This window comes from Peromyscus eremicus, chromosome 4 (assembly GCF_949786415.1).
Source record: "Peromyscus eremicus chromosome 4, PerEre_H2_v1, whole genome shotgun sequence".
In the NCBI taxonomy this organism is placed as follows: domain Eukaryota; kingdom Metazoa; phylum Chordata; class Mammalia; order Rodentia; family Cricetidae; genus Peromyscus; species Peromyscus eremicus.
The window spans coordinates 31,642,841-31,661,339 of record NC_081419.1 but is presented as its reverse complement, the minus strand read 5'-3'; the positions used below and the strand labels follow the sequence as shown (position 1 = coordinate 31,661,339).

The 18,499-nt window shown below is 43.4% G+C and overlaps 1 protein-coding gene across 2 annotated transcripts in view; it reads left to right on the top strand.

Moving 5' to 3' along the window:
• Positions 1–18,499, top strand: part of Cacnb4 (calcium voltage-gated channel auxiliary subunit beta 4) — a 267,754-nt gene that overhangs the window by 230,463 nt on the left and 18,792 nt on the right. Inside the window, exons 6-12 of one of the 2 annotated variants that reach the window (XM_059260465.1) lie at positions 6–49; positions 2,462–2,538; positions 3,949–3,968; positions 4,178–4,258; positions 5,177–5,235; positions 14,534–14,643; positions 17,707–17,858. In XM_059260465.1, the coding sequence (XP_059116448.1) occupies positions 6–49; positions 2,462–2,538; positions 3,949–3,968; positions 4,178–4,258; positions 5,177–5,235; positions 14,534–14,643; positions 17,707–17,858 (543 nt within the window). The remainder of the gene's footprint in view (positions 1–5; positions 50–2,461; positions 2,539–3,948; positions 3,969–4,177; positions 4,259–5,176; positions 5,236–14,533; positions 14,644–17,706; positions 17,859–18,499) is intronic. The other variant, XM_059260466.1, reaches the window with a different exon arrangement.

Here is an 18,499-nt window from a genome sequence, read left to right as displayed (position 1 = left end):
AGAACATACGGATTCAACAGGAGCAGAAGAGAGGCCGTTTTCATGGCGGGTAACACTCCGTCTTCTCCAGGAGCTAGCCTTTCCTTCCTCCCTCCTTCCTCCCTTCCCTCCCTCCCTCCTTCCCTCCCTCCCTCCCTCCCTCCCTCCCTCCCTCCCTCCCTCCCTCCCTCCTTTCCTCCTTTCTAGCTTCTTTTTGTGGGAAAATTGGGTAACATTTTCAAGTTTCTTATTTAAAACTGGCTGGAGCCGTTCATTCTTTGAACTCAATCTCTGCTTTCAGTTGGATTCTCTTGTATCTCACGAACACGTTCTTTAAGACTCTCTTTGCCGGCACCCTCATGGAAACCTGCTTTAAAGCAAAGGGACACTTAACTGTGAGCAGGCTCTTCTTGAGGACACAGAGGTTTGGGGTTTAACTATTTCCACTGTGTTCTGAACCCCAGCAACTCAGAAATGCACATGAGTTCCACAGCGGACTCTGCTTCCCGTGGGTACAGTAAACCCATCTTACTTGTTTTCTTCTGCGAGAGTTCCAGGGGCCCTCATTTCTCAGGACAGCTCAGGTAGCAACTGCCATGACCAAGAGCTGTAGTTCTGCTCGGTTCCCTGTCAGCAACTCCCTGCAGTGGGCAGAGTGTGAGGGTGTGGACAGTCCTAGGGGTGCTTTTCTCTACTCAGCCTCTTGTGCCATCCCCTTCTGTTGACACTGTGCTGAAGACGCCGGGGAGTGTTCCAACAGCACACAGACTTCAGAGGGCTGGTGGCGGGTCCCAGGAGGGTGAGCACAGCCTGACAGAAGTCCTGGCTGAACTGGGTCTCAGAGGTGCTGCTGCTGCCCCTGCTCTCCCTGAAGCACTGGATTCGTGTGCGTTAGAGTTGTTCAGACGCCTTCAAATGGAGCAAGTTCTGCTGCTGTTCTCATTGCTTTGAGACGATCTTGCTGTGTGGTTGAGGCTTGTCTTCGGTGAGGCAGTTCTTCTGCACCAGCCCCATGCCCTAGCGCGGGATCACAGCTGTGCATCACCGTGTCTGGCTGAAGCAGTTCTTTCCTTTGATTCAATCTTTCTCTTCAGTTATTTTTCTTATTTTAAAAAAAACCTGCTGTATTATTTAACTCTCCCTTTGCTTTTATCCTAATGAAAACCTTTCCAGAAGTAATGGAATAGAGGTACAGTTAACCACCTGGCTGTTTCCAGTGTGGCTTTGAACTCACAGAGATCCAGAGGATCTCTGCCTCTGGAATGCTAGGATTAAAGGCGTGTGTGCCACCATTTCTAGCCTCTATATCTAGTGGCTGTTCTGTTATCTGACCCCAGATAAGTTTATTAGGGTGCACAATATTTTGGGGAATACAATATCACCACACTGTATGATTAATTTTCTGTTAAGATGCTTTATTATTAATCCTCTGGTTCCCTTTGCTCTAGACATTTCGTCCTCCATGCCTCTTAGCCCACCGGGAACACTTGGCCCTTCCCCGGGCCTTTGCGTTTGCTTCCTCCTCCTGGGACTCCTCTTCCTCCTTTGCAGTTAGTAGATCCCTCCATCTCTTTCAGGTTCTTGTTGCACAGTTCCAGTGGCTCCCTCCTTCCCCGCCGTATTTTAAGTTGTACCCACTCCAGACTCACCCCCTCCTTGCATTTTCCATCTCTTTCCAACTTGTTTCTATTATACTTGCTACTCTCAGGAATATTGGGTATTTACCTATTTCTCTTGTTTAGCCTTGATGATCTCCTACTAGAATGTGGCTCACTAACAATCTCCCACCATTGCTGTTGTTATTAATACATGCATATATATATATATATATATATATATATATATATGCATATATATATAGTTTACTTCAAGGCAAGAGAAACAATAAAACCAAGGCCTCATTCACAGAGGCTCATGTGTCATGCTTCTCTCTGTAATGTATAAATAACTCCTGTGTCCATAGATGGGGAAACAAACACTCAAAGATGTATCGCAGTGTGTTCCACAGCAGTGACAGAGCTGTTCACTGCTGGGCTATAAACATACATGAATTACTGCTGGCAGCCCTTACTGTCGGCAGCAGGAATGGTTCATAGCACACCCCCCAACCCCCATGTACTTTGAAGAAGCAGTTCTCTGGGTCCTCTTGCTTATTCTGAGCTTTCTGGCCTCTGGTACTTTAGTCCTTGGTCTCAAGTAAACACATGACTCCAAAGAGCATCCTTGCCAGGGGTCCTTCTGCTCAATTTTTGTATGAATAACAGGGAAAGAGATTTGCAAAGTATTTCCAGTCTCAATTAGATCTGCACTTTCTCTGAGAAATGAGGTCGGAGAAAGCATTTGAGCACATTCCTGATGCTCTTCTAACAGGCTTTGGTATGTTTTGAATTATTTAGCAGAAGGCCAAAGAACACCTTGGATTCTCAGTTTCTGTTTTCAAAGGATCTGGGACGAGAGTCTTAAGTTCCTTTCCATGTTCTAGGAAATCGAGTGGGAACTCTTCCTCCAGTCTGGGAGAAATGGTGTCAGGAACATTTCGAGCGACTCCTACCACAACAGGTGAGCGGTCTCACTACTAAACATTGGAGCACATAAGCAGATATTTTTACTGGTTTGGAAATAAAGACTTGATTTAAGATTTAAAGCTTCTTTTATTTAAGGTTTCCTTGTTCATTTGAATCCTGTTTGACTTGAAAGGTACTAACGATACAAAAATTCAGCTCATTAGTATAATTTTGAAAAATTTCATTCACCCCCTATAGTCAGTAACTCTCCATGTATAAACCAATCCCAAGTTCATTATGCTACCACCCAACTCAAGATACTTCAAGATTGTGAGACCAATAGAGATAAAAGCTCATGGACTCTCACAGCAATGTTCAGTATGTACATAAAACTTTAGCACATGTTGGGACCATGTTGTACATATGGGGGGGTTATAGCACCCCTGCAGCAAGATTATTTGACATCAGATAGTTCCAGCTGAGCCCTAGAATTAACTCAATGAAGAGACAGGGTATCTCAATAAAGACTCTGTGTGTCTTTGGATATAGTAAAGATATTCACTTAGAAAGTTCTCTTCCATCACATTCTCTAACTCTAATTCCATTCTGGCCAGGAACTGAGGGTGTACTAGAGCATCCAGTGTCACCAGTTCAGATGGCAGGCCAAGGCTCTGCAACTCATGTCAATGCTAGGTCGATTCTGGGACAGTTCTGAGGGCTGGGTCCTTGTTTGTGAGGATTCATTCTGACCTCCAGGGCTGGGAACCAACCTGTTCCTCTAGGTGACCCCATGTAAACAGCACCTGATGCTTGGATGGCAGCAAAGCCATCTTCGCTGGTTGTGGAGTAGGTTCTGCCTTCTGTGTGTTTGCTGGACACCGGGGCACTGCCAAGCTTATCACTCTTACCAGCTGAAGGGGACGTGGGAAACTTGCTGTCTGAATGTTAAGAGGAACATAGTAGAAACAGAGGTATCAGCATTCAGGAGAAATACCCGAAGATCTGCAATATTACCTCATGGTTCACCAAACTCCCAAAGATGAAACAGTAGCGACAACAACAATAATAGTAATGTCTGAGGTGATAGTAGTTTTGCTCACACGGTATTGTTTCTTTTTATTACATTTCCCTTAGCTGGCTTGCCCTCAGCTTCATATGCACCACATCCAGTGTGGGCACACCCATGGTTAATGGTTAGCTAACAACCTCCCGTGTTGTTTGAGTGCCGGTCCCAGCCTCTCACAGGAAATCATGATGTAAAGTCATTGGTGCAGAGAGGAAGTCGTCCGTATTTCATGTTGTCACGGTAGCACGTCCAGATGAAGTGGCGGGGCAGTGATCTGCTGAGTGGGGGCCAGGCAAGCACGAGGACAGTGGCAGAGCTCCTCCTCCCATCTTTTAAACTCATGTGCTGTCATTTGCAGAGATTACATATTTTGATGTGACTCTCATTGTTGTCTTTTAGCAAAACAGAAGCAGAAAGTGGTAAGTTGTGTTTCCTTTTTAAACTCCTGCTAAGGTTTCTATCGGTACATGCCTGCGATGCTCCATTTCTGTGACCCATATACCTATAAAGAGAGGGATGGGCCTCCTCGGTCGGGACCCTTAGTCGTCTCTTACTGTGCAGCCTGAGAACTCTGGCTGGTGTGGCTGTCAAGGAGCTGGGCCCAGTCTCACCTTCTCATCTCTTTCAGACGGAGCACATTCCTCCTTACGATGTTGTACCATCAATGCGTCCTGTGGTGTTAGTGGGACCATCACTGAAAGGTTATGAGGTACAAATGTCATCTGTTATTCTCCTTTTCTTGACTAAGAATGCTGGGGACCATCCTTTGGAATCTGGCCCCTCCAGGGTCTATTTACAGATAGGAAGTGGTGCAAGGCAGCTCATAGTATGTGAAGGCAGGTGATGGAAAGCAGTAAAAACTAGATTAAACTCTGGAGATCAAGTAGACCTTGCCATGTAATAAAGAGGAGTCAAGACTGTACTGCATGGTATTTCAGATTTTGCCATTCTGGCTTTGTGCTTGAATGGATAAAACGCATGGGGTGTGATATCTAAATCTGAAGCTGGGCAACCTTCAGGCCAACCGTCCTTCCCCATAGGATGATGTCTGATGAGGTATACTTAGCATGCATTTGTTGAATGAGCTAGCAACTATCCTGAGGCAGATCTAAGATGCTCATCTTTCTCTCTGAGTTGGAAATGTCAGGTGATGAGCAGGAAAATTATGTACAAAAAAAATTAAGTCCTGGCTAGGGAGAATTCCCAACATGCTCAGGCTGACAGGGCAGCTGAGCCCAGAGCTGATGTTGGGACTACCCACTGCTCATCAGTAGAGGCAAGCATAACCCCGCCATGTGAAGATGATGATCTCCTTGAGGCAAATCTGCATCCTAAGGGGAGGAGGAGGAGGGTTTGCCTGGAGTCCTGGTGAAAACCAGGGGTTCATTCCTCCCTGGAGAAGAGCCAAGGGAGACATTAGTAACTGTTGGATTAACATGAAACCTGCCCTCCGAGATGCCTGGATGTGATGGGGTCTCTCCTCAGTCACTTTGCCCTTCCCCCTCTCTCACCGTTGACTTCTCTCTCTCTCTCTCTCTTTCTCTCTCTCTCTCTCTCTCTCTCTCTCTCTCTCCCTTTCTCTCTCTCCGTGTGTTTGCCTCATTCTTTTTTTCTCACCTCTGCAAAGGTAACAGACATGATGCAGAAAGCCCTCTTTGATTTCCTGAAGCACAGGTTTGATGGGAGGTGAGACATCTAGATGTTTTTGTATTTTGATTTTCCTTTAACTGAACAAGTGTGATAAATTGATTTGTGGGTCTGTTTCCAATGATTACAGAAGTCCAGCGATTAAATTGAACTCAGTGTTTCAGGAAAGTGTTCACTGAAACAGCTATGAAAATATGATGTATTGCATGAGGCCCCCAAGGACAAAACAAAAAGGAAATTAATCCATTTGTTGGGTATAATGTGTACTTGTCTTTATTTTCTCACTTACAAGCGAGTTCATACCGAACTGGTTTTCATGAAGAAATTAGTTTAAATGTATATTTCTGATAAATACGATGGCTCACTGGTCATGCTGGGTAGTGTCTGGGAATTGTACATTTGTGTACATGCATGTATCCATGTGTGTGTGATTTGAAGGTATAAATATAAAGTGCTTTGCAAGAATGAAATGCGGGAAACAACCTCCAATAAATAACTAAATTTCCTTAAAAGAGGAATACAACTATCTCTTTGTGTAGCCTTCCTGAGTGACTATTGAAGGGAACTGTACTTATTTGGATATATTTTTAGAATTAACCTTGTTATTTTTATAGGAATGTTTTGCACGTGTCCCCCCTATCAGCCATCATCAATATGACCTCAAATAAGTTTATACTTCAGTTTTGTGGAAACAGTCTAGAGCTCTTAGGTTTTCCAGAGAAGTGGTACAACTCTATATTGACTCAAAAATGAGAACATGATTGTTCACAAGTAGACACATAGAAACAACCACCCAGAAAAACCTGAAGATTTATCAGAAGCAAATTTATATAGTACACATTGAGAAACCTGGGCAATGCATCTGGGTTGTCACTTTAAACTGAATAACTCATTTAAAAATTATTTTTAAATACTTTAAAATGGATTTTTAGAGTTTAATTAATTTTAAGAAAAGGCAAAGATGGTTGTGCTTTAAGCACAAATTGTGTGTATACAAAACCTAAGTACAATATATATATATATGTATTTTTATATATATAATTTCATAGGCATATTTATATATATTTATAATTTGTTAAAAGAAAAGCTTTCTGTGTAGTCATGTGAAAATAATCATTGGTTTCTAACACCAGATGCAGTGAAAAGAAGCTGAGGGGCTGGAGGGATAGTGCAGTGGGTAAGAGTGCTTGCTGTACATACAAACGTGAGTCCCTGAGTTCAAATCCCCAGCACTCACATAAAACACGCATTGCCTCTTGTGTGCCTGTAACCTCAGTGCTGTGTAGATAGAGCTGAGGGCATCACTAGGGCTTGTTGGCTCCGGGTTTATGAAAGACACTGTCTCAAATGAATAAGGAGGCAAGTGATGAGTAGGATTCCCAATGTCTTCCAGCATGGACACCTGCATCATACACACACACACACACACACACACACACACAGACACACACACAAGAGAGAGAGAGAGAGAGAGAGAGAGAGAGAGAGAGAGAGAGAGAGCTGAGATTTTACTTACAGTAACTGAGAATGTTATTCAAGAAATGGGAATGCTTGTCTGCCATCAGGTGAATTTCTAAGTACATGATTGAATGTAAAACCAGGTCACCTTAGTAATAGACCCCTAGATGCATAGTGATTTGAACACACTAGAAGCTTAATTTCACTCCTAAATGGTCAGAGACAGGGATTCCTGTTGGGAAAGAAAAGGTAAGTGGCGAGGGGAATCTCAAGAAGAATGTTTGCTTCATCTCCCATTTGGGGCCCATGGCCTTTGACTGAGCTCTCCAGTCAGATAACAGGGAAAGGGCCTCTGGGGCCTGGAAATAGTGCACATAAGGGCTCATTTCATCGGCTAGAACTTGGTTATGTGGCCATTCTTAGTTGCAAAGGAGTCTGGGAAGTACAATATAGCTATATACCTCAGATGAAGAGAAAATGGAGTTGCCTCCCCCATAGTTATCTGTAATCTAGTGGGCACAAAGGGTTGGTAAGAAAGACATGGTTGTTCTCTCTCTCTCTCTCTCTCTCTCTCTCTCTCTCTCTCTCTCTCTCTCTCTCTCTCAAGACAGGTCCAGATGGTTCTGGCTACTAGGGAATTCATGTCCTAAAAATACATTAAGAATACATAAAAATTACAAAGAAACAGCTGAAGTTGAACTCTAACTTAACAGTAATGGTCTAGGTCCTGTCATGTGGTGTTCTGGCCCATAACTCTGACCCACAAGTGCCTCTGTGGATGGAAAACAGCTAACCTGAGTGACCCGATGTGCTAGAATATTAGTTAAAGATATGTTAACATTTGTTTATGCTGTGGAACATTTGATTAATGATGCAAAGATGTGTTGCGTTCTTTTATGTTGCATCTGTTTAACTCTGTGAAGCTGTGTTACTTTGCTTGTCTAAAACACTTGATTGGTCTAAAAAAGAGCTGAAAGGCCAATAGGTAGGCAGGAGAAAGGGTAGGTGGGGTGGGCTGCCAGGCAGAATAAATAGGAGAAATATCAGAGGAGAATATCAAGGTATGAAAGAAAGAAGGAGGAGGAGAATACCAGGGGTCAGCCACCCAGCTACAAGGCAAGCCACAGAGTAAGAAGTAAAGAAAGCTATACAGAAATAGAAGAAGATAAAAGCCCAGAGGCATAAGGTAGACAGAATGATTTAAGTTAAGGAAAGCTGGCTAGAAATAAGCCAAGATAAGGCTGGGCATTCAGAAGAAAGAATAAGCCCCTGTGTGTTTACTTGGGAGCTGGGTGGCGGGCCCCCAAAGAGCCAAAGAGTATCAAGTAAAGAATAACCAAAAACAAAACAAAACAAAACAAAACAAAAAATAAAAATAAAAAAACCCAACAACATCCAGGTCTGCTGTTCTTGGTTGCATTTACACTGTTCTTCCAGCTGTGTGTGGACTCGCTGATTTTAACCTGGGTGCCTTCCTTGAAGGCTGTCCTGAGCGGTGCCCCCTCCTCTAATTCCATCACAGCTTTTGGATCTGAACAAATCCCCCATCCCACAACTCAGCCTCCACCTGTGCTAGGTTGTTTTGTTCCTAGATAGCATTCCTAAGAACAATGTTTTTAAAGGTTGAAAGCATTGAGGAGAATGAAGAAACTACTGCAGGTCTGGCACAGGGAGAGTTGAATGGCTGAAAGACTAGCTTCAGGAGTGGGGTCTGCTGCGGTCTGTAACCACGAGGCCACGGAAGAGGATGCTCATTTAGTCACAGCCCGGAGTTGTCTCGAGTCAAGCAGAATTACTACTTCAGTCACTTTAGCTACCCTACTGAGGCTTCTTTCAAATTAAAGAGAGAATTAAAATTTCAATGACAAGTTTTCACAGGGTCTGATGATGGCGGAGAATCTGGGGGAGGGGGTCCGGCAGCAGCCAGAGTGACAGGTGACAGCCGGAGACAGAGGCAGGCATGGAGAAGTCTGATGTATAGACGTTCTGGAGAGAAATAGGTAGTAAAGACGGAAGGGAGAGCATGAACTTGCTTTCAGATGCTGAGAGGGCTGTGCCACAGAAAAAGCCAGTGAGCCCACTGGTAAGTGATTGTGGACAGTTGGGTAAGGAGGAAGTTGGCCAGGAGCTTCTCACAGATGCTAGCACGTCTTCTGGGGGGGGGGGGCGGAGAATATTGTGTTTTGAGCTGTGACAATCTGCTGTGTTGTGTTTTTACCAATTAATAAAAGGAGGGAAAACAGTCTCTGGTTGCAGTCAGCCAAGAGAGCAGTCACACCAAAGACTGACTCCAGGAAGCAGCAGGAACAGCACCGTCTAACAGAGGCCTGTTCAGTGTTTCTTTGGCGGTGACCGCAGTAGGGTAGACATCATAGACATCAGGAGAATGGCCCGGGCTTTTCAGGAAGAGCAAATAAGAAATCCATGAGTTAAGAGGCTTTTTAACTCAATACTGCTTTTCAGATCCCAATTCAAAAATTAATTCAGTGGAGTAGATGAAACCCATCTGTTGGACTGTAGCAGAAGCAAAAGCTTGGATGATTTTCCTTTTGACTCCTTAGAAATATGAGTCACTTTAGACCTATTTCTTACTTGGTTTGTTTGAGTCCAACTGTAGCACATGTAAGAAAAATGGGGGAAAAAGCAATACTAAGTAGCTCCTGAGGTCCGATTGTGTATGTCAGTGTCCTTATGCAAGATGGATTCCTGTCAGTGGATTATGGACCCAGTGAGCCAGACAATCTGCTCCAGTGGCACTCAGCCTGCAGGGGACACAGTGGGAACAGAGTGTCTCTATTTCAGACCACAAACACCACCGGGGAGTCATCTTTTCCAAGGAGGGTCGAGTAGCTGGTCGGTCCACCACTGTCAGGCTGAAGGACTGCATCACCAGCTGCAGTCTGCCGATGTACACCACATGTCTCAAGTTCCCCAAATGTTGTCATGTAGGCTTTTCGTTTCTGTAGTTTATTTTTATTAGCATATATTAGTGCTGTTCACAGCACTGGGGTTTCATAAAGACAGCCTTTTCTGACTACTGGGTAGCTCTGCAGCATCATGTTGTGTCCTAAAATCATAAACAAACACTGTGGAGCCTACAGGGATAAGGTTCTAAAATAAAGGGAACTATAGGACATGTGTTCTAAGACGAACAAGCAAAACAAAACAAACTCAAAATTGTCAAATGGGAAAGAACTTGAAAGAGATGAATTTAAGCACACCACTTAGGGAGGAGCTAAAACGTGGTACTGAATTTATTGGTGAAAGGAAACATCAATTGATGATGTCACAAAGCAGCCCCTCCATGTGAGTATGAAAACTGTATGCCATTGCAGTTCACAAATGGAAAAGGAAACTTCTGTCTTACAACCCATCTGTCCTTCCTCTCAGGCCCTACCATGATTCTCTCTTCTAGTGCTGGCCTCAATCACTGGAGATAATGGAAGATTTTTTGTGCCAACTTAAATGTTTAAATTAATAGATTTTGATTACATCGTGTTTCACTGCCTTCCCCAAAGTTTTCTGTATATATAAGTCTCACCAGCTCTGGGACAGTAGAGTCCATGGTGGTGGACTGCTAACTTCTGAAGATAAGATGTGAGGAGATTGTTCCCCTGGAGTCTTTGGATCTCCAACAACTGCTTTCCTTGTCTATATTTACACACACACACACACACACACACACACACACACACACCCCTATATGTATGTGTATGTATGTATATATATGTATATATGTCACCAGGACCAAGGCTACATTTATCCATCTATCTATCTATCTATCTATCTATCTATCTGTCTGTCTGTCTGTCTGTCTGTCTGTCTGTCTGTCTGTCTGTCCGTCCGTTCGTCTATCTATCTATCTATAGCCAGGGTCTCATTATGTAGTCTTGAATAGCCAGGGTCTCATTATGTAGTCTTGAATAGCCTGGAACTTGCTATGTAGACCAGGCTAATATCAAACTCCCAGACAACCACCTGCCTCTGTCTCCCAAATGTTGGGATTAAAGGTGTGCACCACCACATGCATCTCTCTGAGGCAGCTTGTAGAAGGAAGGGTTTATTTGGGGCTCACAGTTCCAGAGGGATCTGCGTTCATTCCAGTCATGGAAAGACGCAGGCAGTGCAATAGGCAGGCATGGTGACTGAGCTGGAAGCCGAGAGCTCAGGGCTCACACCTTGAACCGTAAGCAGGAAACAGAAAGAGTGAATTGGGAATGGCATGTGGCCTTGGAGACCTCAGAGTTGGCCCCCCAATGATGTACTTCCTCCTGGAAGGCTACACCTCCTAAGCCTCCCCAAGCAGTGACACCAGCTAGGGACCAATTATTGAAATGTCTGAGAATATGGGGGACATCTCAAACCAGCACAAATGCTAAGAACAATCATTTAAAGAATCAGTTTTATGTATTGCCTTCTTTGCCCATAGCAATAATCCTCTGAGATACTAATGACAAATCTATCACCATTTTATTGATTAGGAGATGGAGGAGGCTCAAAATGCTATAACTTTGTTCTTGAGCATGAAAATCAAAAGGAAGATAGAAGGGACCCTGGAGTCTTCCTGTGTCTTCCTCTCTGCTCATCCTGCTTTGGAACACTTTGCCTATAAGCACTAGGAATTTAAAAATATGTATTATGCTGAACTAGGCTTCTTACTAATTAGTCAGAATGGAAAAGGATCTTCCAGCTGTTACATTAGCAACATGGGAATACTAATTAGTTTTGAATGGATGTGTCACAACTGAAAGAAGTGTCTTCCCATAGAAAATCTGCGGAAGGGCAGATGAAGTAGTTCTGCAGATAGAGACATCTGCCACCAAGCCCAGTGTCCTGAGTTCTAGCCCTGGCCCTCACATGGCGAGTGGAAAGAACAGACTCCTAAAAGCTGTCCTCTGACCTCCTCTAGCACACTATGACATGTGCGTGCCTACTGCCCCCTCCCATATAAATAAAAATGGAAAAAGAAGTAAGTTAAGAAAATCCCCAGGAAACTAATAATGTCATCAGCTAAGCTGAATCCTGAAGTAGAAACATGCAGGAGTTAGAGTGCGGACTTGTGGATTTAGGGAATGGTTTTTGCTGGGTTTCAGGGACGTGACACCCTGTCTTTAGGGGAACTGAACTCCCGCTGGCCTCTAACTACTGACGCCACCTCAGTGAGGTTGCTGATGGAACACTCTGAAGAAGGTATCAAGATGCCTGAGAGTGCCAGAGGCCCAGGTGGATGAGTGAAGCAGGAGAAGCAGGAAATGTACCGTTAGTGTAAAAGCATAATAAGTTAGGAAACACTCAGTGGTGAATGCAGTCACTCGGCTGAGGGAACTTTTGTTTCAAAAGAAAGAAATGGAGGTCTGGTATCCAGTTTTGATAACAGTAAGGCTTTCAGCAGAAGAAGGCCTTCTATGTCATACTGTCAGACTTCTAGAGCTGAGTCGGCCCCTTCCTGGACTCTACTCCATGCGTGTATATTTTTGCTAACAGATGGCATACATTATCAATGGAGTATTTTTTATTAGAAAATAAAATAAGAAAAAGAGCATTTTGTCACCGACAGTGTTTTCTCTGTTTTTAACGTTCAAAGCAGCCTTTTCTGTATATGTTTATATATTTATCAGTTCTATTTGAATGGCTTTCTAAAGTGGTTTTATAACCCAGGGGAAAACGTAAGAATATACATTTGTTGATGATTTCACCAAAAGTTAAAAACCAAGAGTTACTATTTGGTGTATGAAGAACTAGGAAATTTTGGCATGGCAGAAATCATTTTCCTGGAAAGTGGAATCCTGTCCTTAAGTCAGCCCACTTGTCTGTAGCCATATACTTGGGTTGTTCTAGGATAGGACAGTATGTTTCTATCCAGATGCTTCATTCTTTAGCAAACAAGAAACCCAGAGCCCCAAATTAAACAGGAGACCCCGTTCTGTGAGGCAAGAGTGCTGCCCCAAAGACATTGCCTCTCAGAACTGCATGAGGAGGGCATGGTAGCTAACACGGGTTGCTGCAAGCTTGAGGCCAGCCTGGGCTACAGAATGAGACTCTGTCAGAGAGAGAGAGAGAGAGAGAGAGAGAGAGAGAGAGAGAGAGAGAGAGAGAGAGAGAGAGAGAGAGAGAGAACTGAAAGAGAGTTGTCCAGCCATGTAACTAAGCCTCATCCTGTGTTCGAGGCCTCCTAGACCATCATTGCTTGGAATAAACCATTGGATTTTCTCCGTGTCTCAGTTTACCTTCTTGGTAAAATGTAGAAGTTTGTTACACCAGTGTTTTCTGGTGTCATTTAGCTGTTGAACTTTCCTTTTTTGCCTTCACTTTTTTCTTTCTTTCTCTTTTGAAAACGATGAAATCGTGAGGGAGTTCCATATAGAGGACAGAAATTCGGAAGTAGAAGCCGGAGGATCACTCATGTCAGTGCTCACAATGGTCCCTGGGAATCTCTGCACAGCCTGTGATTCTGTGCAGGATGATTTGAGGCTGCCTCAAATGATCATCAAAGCATAAAAATTCAAAACGTTAAAACATTGCAGAGTTCCAACCACCTGCAGCTTGTGAATGCAACGACCCAGGCCAGCACCCTTGGCTTCAGATCCTGCTGGAGCTTCTGCACACTGCACTGCTCTAGAGACGTGACTTCTAAGCTGGGCACAGTAGTAGGTCCCTATGGTTCCAGTACAAGGGAGCCTGCGACAGGAGGATTATGAATTCAAAGTTATCCAGATACACAGTGAGACCCTACCTTAAAAAAAAATTCTTTTTTGTTTCCAAGCATTTATGAAAAGGAGAATTTTGGGTTCTCCCCAAGGCTTCTAGTCACCTATGTTTCCAGACAGTATTAAAATATCCTAAAACAGGAGTGAGAGGACATGAAATTAAATATACTTACTCGTCCTTCTGTGCTCTAACTCCCAAAGGAGTTTGACCCTGGAGAAGAGTAAGTGTAGTCTGAGGAGAAAGGGAAATGATTCTCCCCTTTCTTAACTCAGCCAAGCTGTGCAGACGAGGGTAGGGAAGGCCCGCAGATTTCTGTAATTGGTCTAGGTGGACCAGCTTTGAATTCTACAGATAATAGCTGGGCACTGAGCAGGCTCGGTTAAAAATTATTTTAAAGTCTACATGCTTTCATTTGTTAATGAGTATTCTGGTTGCCTTCCTCTTTCCATACAAAGTCTGTTATTCTTCTGTGACTGCAAGTGTGTTCTAATTGGACAAAATGCCAGTCTCCTGCTCACATTGACTTGCTCTATTGGAAGTACACGTGCCCACCAGACGTGCTCGGATCCTGTGCAAACATGCTGGGGGCCCCCGGCCTGCAAAAAAGAACCCATATTTCTCACATTCTTGCTGGCAAAGCTCCTCTTGGGCCTATAGAGAAGTACTTTATGTATCAGGGATTACTGTGCCAGGAAATGCATCTTAACTACCGACTGTCTCATTTTTTTCTGTGGTCAACTGAAGCTTTCCCTTTCTGGCCAGCAGTGCTGGGGCAGAGCAGTTGTGGGTCCTGAAGGTCTTGTTCGAGAGCAAATCAACTGTGAATTCTGAGGAAACTGTAAAGCTCTTTCCTAGAAAGAGCATGGCTAATTCATGCTTTGATTCCCTCCTGGTGTGGTGTGTGCTTTAAAGGCCACTGGGCCAGGCAGGCCCTAATGGAGGGAATATATTTTCACTGGAGTGGTTTTCAGATAAAGAGCCCAAGCGTGCCTTCATTCACCCTGTTTGTGTTTTAATATGAGCCAGCCTCTGTCTCAAATCCTCGTGGCTGAGGTTTACCGTACAGTGGTTCCACGGTAGTATGTAAAATGGCTATTAAGCACCGCAGCTGTAAGTCACTCAGAGAGCCACACAACATTTTTACTGGCCTGTTCTGTGTTCCTCTTCCTAGGATATCAATAACAAGAGTAACGGCTGACATTTCTCTTGCTAAGAGGTCTGTCCTCAACAATCCTAGCAAGAGAGCAATAATTGAACGTTCAAACACCAGATCCAGCTTAGGTAAGATGTTTTCATGTAGGCATGAGGTGTATGTGTGGGGAATGTCTTGTTTTGCTTGGGCACTGTCTGCGGAGTCTTGTAGCAGCCAGATGCCAGCCCCCCTCAATTTTAGTCTGTTAGCTAAGCAGCAGTCTGGTGGGAAAAGGCCTTCTCAAGTTCTACTATTCAGTTGCTATTGAACCCTGGGAAACCACCCATTTCCTCTTCCCCAAATGTGACAATAAGGTTTCTGTTTTAGCTGACACATGGCTGACATGAAAGAAAAGGAGATGTTTAGAAGGGTGAGGTAATGATGTTCTTGTGTGGCCAACTGGTATACCTGGAAGCATCACACCTTTCGGTAGAAATGGTGACCACCATGATGAACATGCAGGGAACTCAAACCTGTCTTTTCTGGGTGCTTTTTGGAAAACATGTTAAAAATCCTCCCATAAGGGAGAATAAAAAGGTTGTAGGTGGGTTAGGATGTGACTAGAAGTGAGTCACTCTGGGAAATGTTGCCTTGAGCCCATGGAAAAAAATAATAACAGTTTTGGAAGCTGAGTGAGGGTATGCATACCTGTAATCCCAGCACATGAGAAGTGGAGTCAAGAGGATCAGAGGTTCAAGGCCAGCCTGAACTACATAAGACCTTGCCTTGAAAGCAAACCAACACAGGGGCATCACCAGTCCCAAAGATGCTGGAGCTCTCCAGTCTAGTGTCTAAGAGAGTTCATTAAGGGCCTCCAGGACTGGAGTCTGTGACTGTTCCAACTTCACTTGCCTGTAACAGATTTATGAAGAAGCTTCCATTAGGACCCCTCTGAGAACCTGTCCAGGTAGCCAAGATGGTTGGTTTTCTCAAAGAAAGTGAGCTAGGTAGATGAAAATGCCCTCGCCTTCCTTGTGCCTATAATTTGCTTATTACACTCTCTATATGTATTCTCTAAACCCCGGGCTCACCCCGCTGTGTAATCTGGCCCTCGGCCGATCTCCCCATGCTCCACCACTGCTTATGCAGCAGTGCCACTGCCCAGGGGCTCTGTGTTGTCTCTGCAGTGGCTGTGAACCAACACGCCAGCTCATTGCTGGTGCAGAGTAAACAAAACCCGGGTATTTCTGAGCTATTTGGACCGAGACTAAGAGTGCCTTGTGGGTTCTGGTCCCGGGGCAGTCCAGTTTGTATCGCCACCTTTTTGTTCCTTCAGAAGAATACTAATTGTTATTTTACATTATTTTATAATAATATGTGAGACTTGAAACTAAAATGATATAAGCTTGTTCTGCCGTGGCTCTGCCTAGCAGCGCCTTTAAAACTGCGGCAGGCTAATAAAAGCACACGTGGAGGACCTACCCCACCTTCCTTTAGTAAAAAGTGACTTTATTTCCCAAATGCCCTTCTTGAGAAAAATTTCTATTTAAACGGTTTCTGACATGCTAGAAAAAAAATGATTTTTTTTTGTTACTAACAAATGTAGACTATTCTTTCATAAGAATTTAGCAAGGATCTCCTTATATAGATATCCTGAAAACTGGTCACTGGAAAAAAAATCAGTGTGGAACCTTTCAGGACATTGGTGTTTGAGAATGTGACAGTGATATGTGTTTTGACTCCTTAAATTCATATTTTTTAAAGAAGATTTTTATTTATTTGTGTGGGTGTATGTGTGTAGTGCCATATATACGGGGGTGCCTGAGAAGGCCAGAGGGGTTGTCTTGTCCCCTGGAGCTGGAGTACAGGTGGTTATGAGCTGTCTAATGTGGATGCTGGAACCGAGCTTGGTCCTCTGGAAAAGCAGCAAGTACTCTTAACTGCTTGGCCATCCCTCTGTCTCCCACATTCATACTTTTTAAGGTAGATTATGCATTAAATGTCAGAAATTCTATAAGAAATGGGAAAGTTTTGCTTTTATGCCAAGTCTTCCCTTTAGTAGAATCTAACTCAGATTTTCGGCATGACCCACTACATCAGGAGATTCATAAAGTATGTAAAGGATTTTTTGGGGGGCTGTTCTTGTTGTTTGTTTTGGTTTTGGTTTTTTTGTTTGTTTGTTTGTTTTTTGATTTTTTTTTTGAGACAGTGTCAATACAGAATACAGTCTGGGCTGAAACTCTCTGTGTTTCCCAGGATCCTTCTGCCTCAGTATCCCAAGTATTGGGATTCTAGGTGTGCCCCACCATGCCCAACTTAAAGACCTTTTATATTTCAGAAAAACATGTAATTTGATCATGTGTTTAAACACACACACACACACACACACACACACACACACACGTACACACACAGAGAAGGAGCGCTTGTAAGCCATGCACAGTAGCACACACCTGTCATCACAGTACTTGGGATGTGGAAGCAAGAGGCTCACAACCAGCTTGGGTTACATAGCAAGGCTCTGTCCCAGAATAAATTGATGTAGCTGGATTGCTTCAGACTTGAAAAGAACCAGGATATAAAAATGTGTATAACAGTCAAATCAATACAGTTGTTGGGTGTTTTTTTCTTCTTCTTCTAAAACGTGGTCTACAGAATGATAAAATATAAGTTATTGACAGAAATACTTCAGTGTCACTTTCAGTCTCTCTAATGTGTTTGCTAAATGTCATTCTTGTTAAAAGCAAACCCCAAATGGAAAAGCCATAGCTATGTAAATAGCTCCATGCTAGGCTGGGTGTCCGAAGCAAACCAAGAGAGCTGATTCAAGTTCTTCTACCAATTGTTTTATTCTGTGCACAATATTATCTTTAGAAAAGATTTTAAAAAGAACAGACATTGTGTGGTGCACACCTTTAATCCAAGTACTTGGGAGCCAGAGGCGGGCAGATCTCTGTAAGTTAGAAGCTAGCCTATTGACATAAGTTCCAGGCCAACCAGGGCTACATACTAGACTATGTCTCAAAAAAAAAACAAAACAAAAAAAACCAACCAACAACAAACAAGATTTTGTTAGATGTGTCTATGAAAGTTCAAAGTACTTTGTTCTGCAGTATGGACACATACATCTGAAAGCATATACTATTTCTTTTTACTATAAATAATAATTATTGAGACTAACAGTACCTGCCATTTATTGTTTCCCATTTTAGCGGAAGTACAGAGTGAAATTGAAAGAATTTTTGAATTGGCAAGATCTTTGCAGTTGGTTGTTCTCGATGCAGACACCATCAATCACCCAGCACAGCTTATAAAGACGTCCTTAGCCCCCATCATCGTTCATGTGAAAGTCTCATCTCCAAAGGTAATCACTGCGTTCCCGTTTATGAGTCTTGAAGCTTCCTTCTTGAGGTTCTCTCGCTCTGCCCTTTTAGTCCTTTTAGTTTGTGGGCAGAAGAGTGTCTCGAGAGTCAGTTAATGAATGCATTTTAAAACAGTGCTCAACTTCTAGGGATTTGAGGGTAGCTGAGAATAACCGTACATCTCTTCGAGAAGCTCCTGCCTGCAGCCAGAGATGATAAAATACAAACAGGAGCACAAGGAAGGAAAACAAAAAGTGGACCCTGGCCTTTCGTCGGCTGTATGTTCCCTCTTGGCAGATTTCCCGTGTAATATTGATTCTTGAATTACTTATAGTCTCTGCCCAGTCGAGAGAGGGAGTACATAGTTCAGAAAGAGATCTTATGTAAGGTAAAAGATCACTGTGTAAACACCACTTAGAAATGCTGCTGGCCTTGTCATTTGTGCACAGCTAGCTTCTTTGGGGATATAGTTCTTTCTGGGTTAAGCCCAATTGGTCACGGATGCTGCCAGAGTGACAAGAACCAGGGGAGGTGGTCCAGACCGCACTCTTGATTTTGATGTCTTTTATTTTTTACATTTACTTCCTTAGTTTTTTAATCTCTCTGGGTGTGTGCACACTTGTGCTGTCACGGCATGTGTGTG